The sequence below is a fragment of the Wasmannia auropunctata genome, unplaced genomic scaffold (genome assembly GCF_000956235.1).
Source record: "Wasmannia auropunctata unplaced genomic scaffold, wasmannia.A_1.0 LD290832.1, whole genome shotgun sequence".
NCBI classification, from domain to species: Eukaryota; Metazoa; Arthropoda; class Insecta; order Hymenoptera; family Formicidae; genus Wasmannia; species Wasmannia auropunctata.
Genome location: NW_012072058.1, coordinates 1 through 1,571, shown reverse-complemented (window position 1 = coordinate 1,571; position 1,571 = coordinate 1). Strand labels below are relative to the sequence as shown.

The 1,571-nt window shown below is 29.8% G+C and overlaps 1 protein-coding gene across 1 annotated transcript; it reads left to right on the top strand.

The window, feature by feature from the left end:
- Positions 1–6: 6 nt before the first annotated feature.
- Positions 7–1,284, top strand: LOC105461374 (tyrosine-protein kinase receptor Tie-1-like; the record flags this gene model as incomplete). The annotated part of the gene is made up of 2 exons (XM_011707869.1): positions 7–495; positions 577–1,284. Coding segments are annotated over 2 exons (912 nt in total), but the record flags the coding sequence as incomplete, so codon positions are not given.
- Between the last annotated feature and the right edge of the window lie 287 nt (positions 1,285–1,571).

Below are 1,571 nucleotides of genomic sequence, written 5' to 3'. Positions count from 1 at the left end.
TTTGGTAAAGTATATCTAGGTAGCTTAAACAACAATGAGAATACATTAATAGCTGTTAAAATGTCACAATGTTGTGATGCATGCAACGAACCTGAAGCTAGGCATCAATTAATGGAAGAAATCAAAATAATGAAAGCAGCTGGTTCTCATACACATTTAGTCAGCCTTATAGGTTGCTGCACTTTACCAAATAATCCTATATGCATAATTTTAGAATATATGGAAGGTGGGGATTTGCTTGCCTATCTACATTGTAGAAGAAAAATCAAATCAGATGATATATCTTTGTGCAGTTTTGAAAAGGCTGTATCTAGGTACGCAAATATTGTTGAAAAAAATGACAATTTATATGATGTAATTGAGAAGCAACAATTTATGAAGTTTGCGCTTGATATTGCAAGAGGAATGGAATATTTGGAAGCTAAAGGAATTATACACAGAGATTTGGCAGCAAGAAACATCCTCCTCACTTCATTGTCAAATCCAACATTAAAGGTAGTAGATTTCTATTTGTGATCTCTGATCACAATTATTAAAAAATAGTATATGGAATATACTGATTTATTATGAATTTAGATTTCTGATTTTGGTTTGTCACGAAATGGAATATACGTAATAAATAATATGGATGGCAAAATTCGTAAACTTCCAATACGTTGGATGTCACCAGAAGCTGTGCGTGATCATGCTTTCTCTTCTAAAAGTGATGTCTGGTCATTTGGTGTTGTACTCTGGGAAATTGGAACTTTAGGTTCTTTTCCATATGCTACTATACAGGATAACGAATTGTTGCGTTATTTAACTCGGAACAAATGTCGTCTAGCGTGTCCTAATACGATTTCTCAAGATATATATACAATTATGTGTTCTTGTTGGAATACAAAGCCGGGAGATAGACCTAGTTTTGCACAACTTGTTTTAGACCTGCAGATATTAAAAAAACCTTCATATTCTATGCATGAAGCAAGCAATCCTTGTTATGCATTGCTATCACATTAATATAGAATTATTTGATAGGATATGTATAAATATGTACGTTTGAAAAAAATTAAAATACAAATATATAGTTTTTATTAAAATTGTAAAATATTCCGTAATATTAGTCAGATATTATGTATTTAATCAAGAAAAGTCTATAATATTGAATCATAGTTTTATTTTATAGAAATGTAAAAATTAATATTAAAAGATAAAATATTTGATTAAAAAACCAGTTTAGTTCTGATAAGGTATTACAACAGCTAAAAGTAAAATCAACAATAAATGCCCTCATTTTAACAAAAAGTTTGTTCTTTGTAATTGAATTGGTGTAAGTTTGTACTTAAATTAGAATAGGTCTGTTTTTGTAGCTAAATTAAGGATGTTTAGTACATACAATAGTAGCAAAAAGTTAAAGGACTTTGATTTCGATGAATATGCTCTTCTCATATAGTTTGAGTAATAAGGATTGTGCAGAATGTTATCATTTATTCAGAACTAGAGCGCAGAAATGCTTCTGTTGCTTTTTTCCTTAGAATTTTCGAATTCAATGGCCAAATCCAACCTAAAAATCCAAATTAAAATCCTTATAA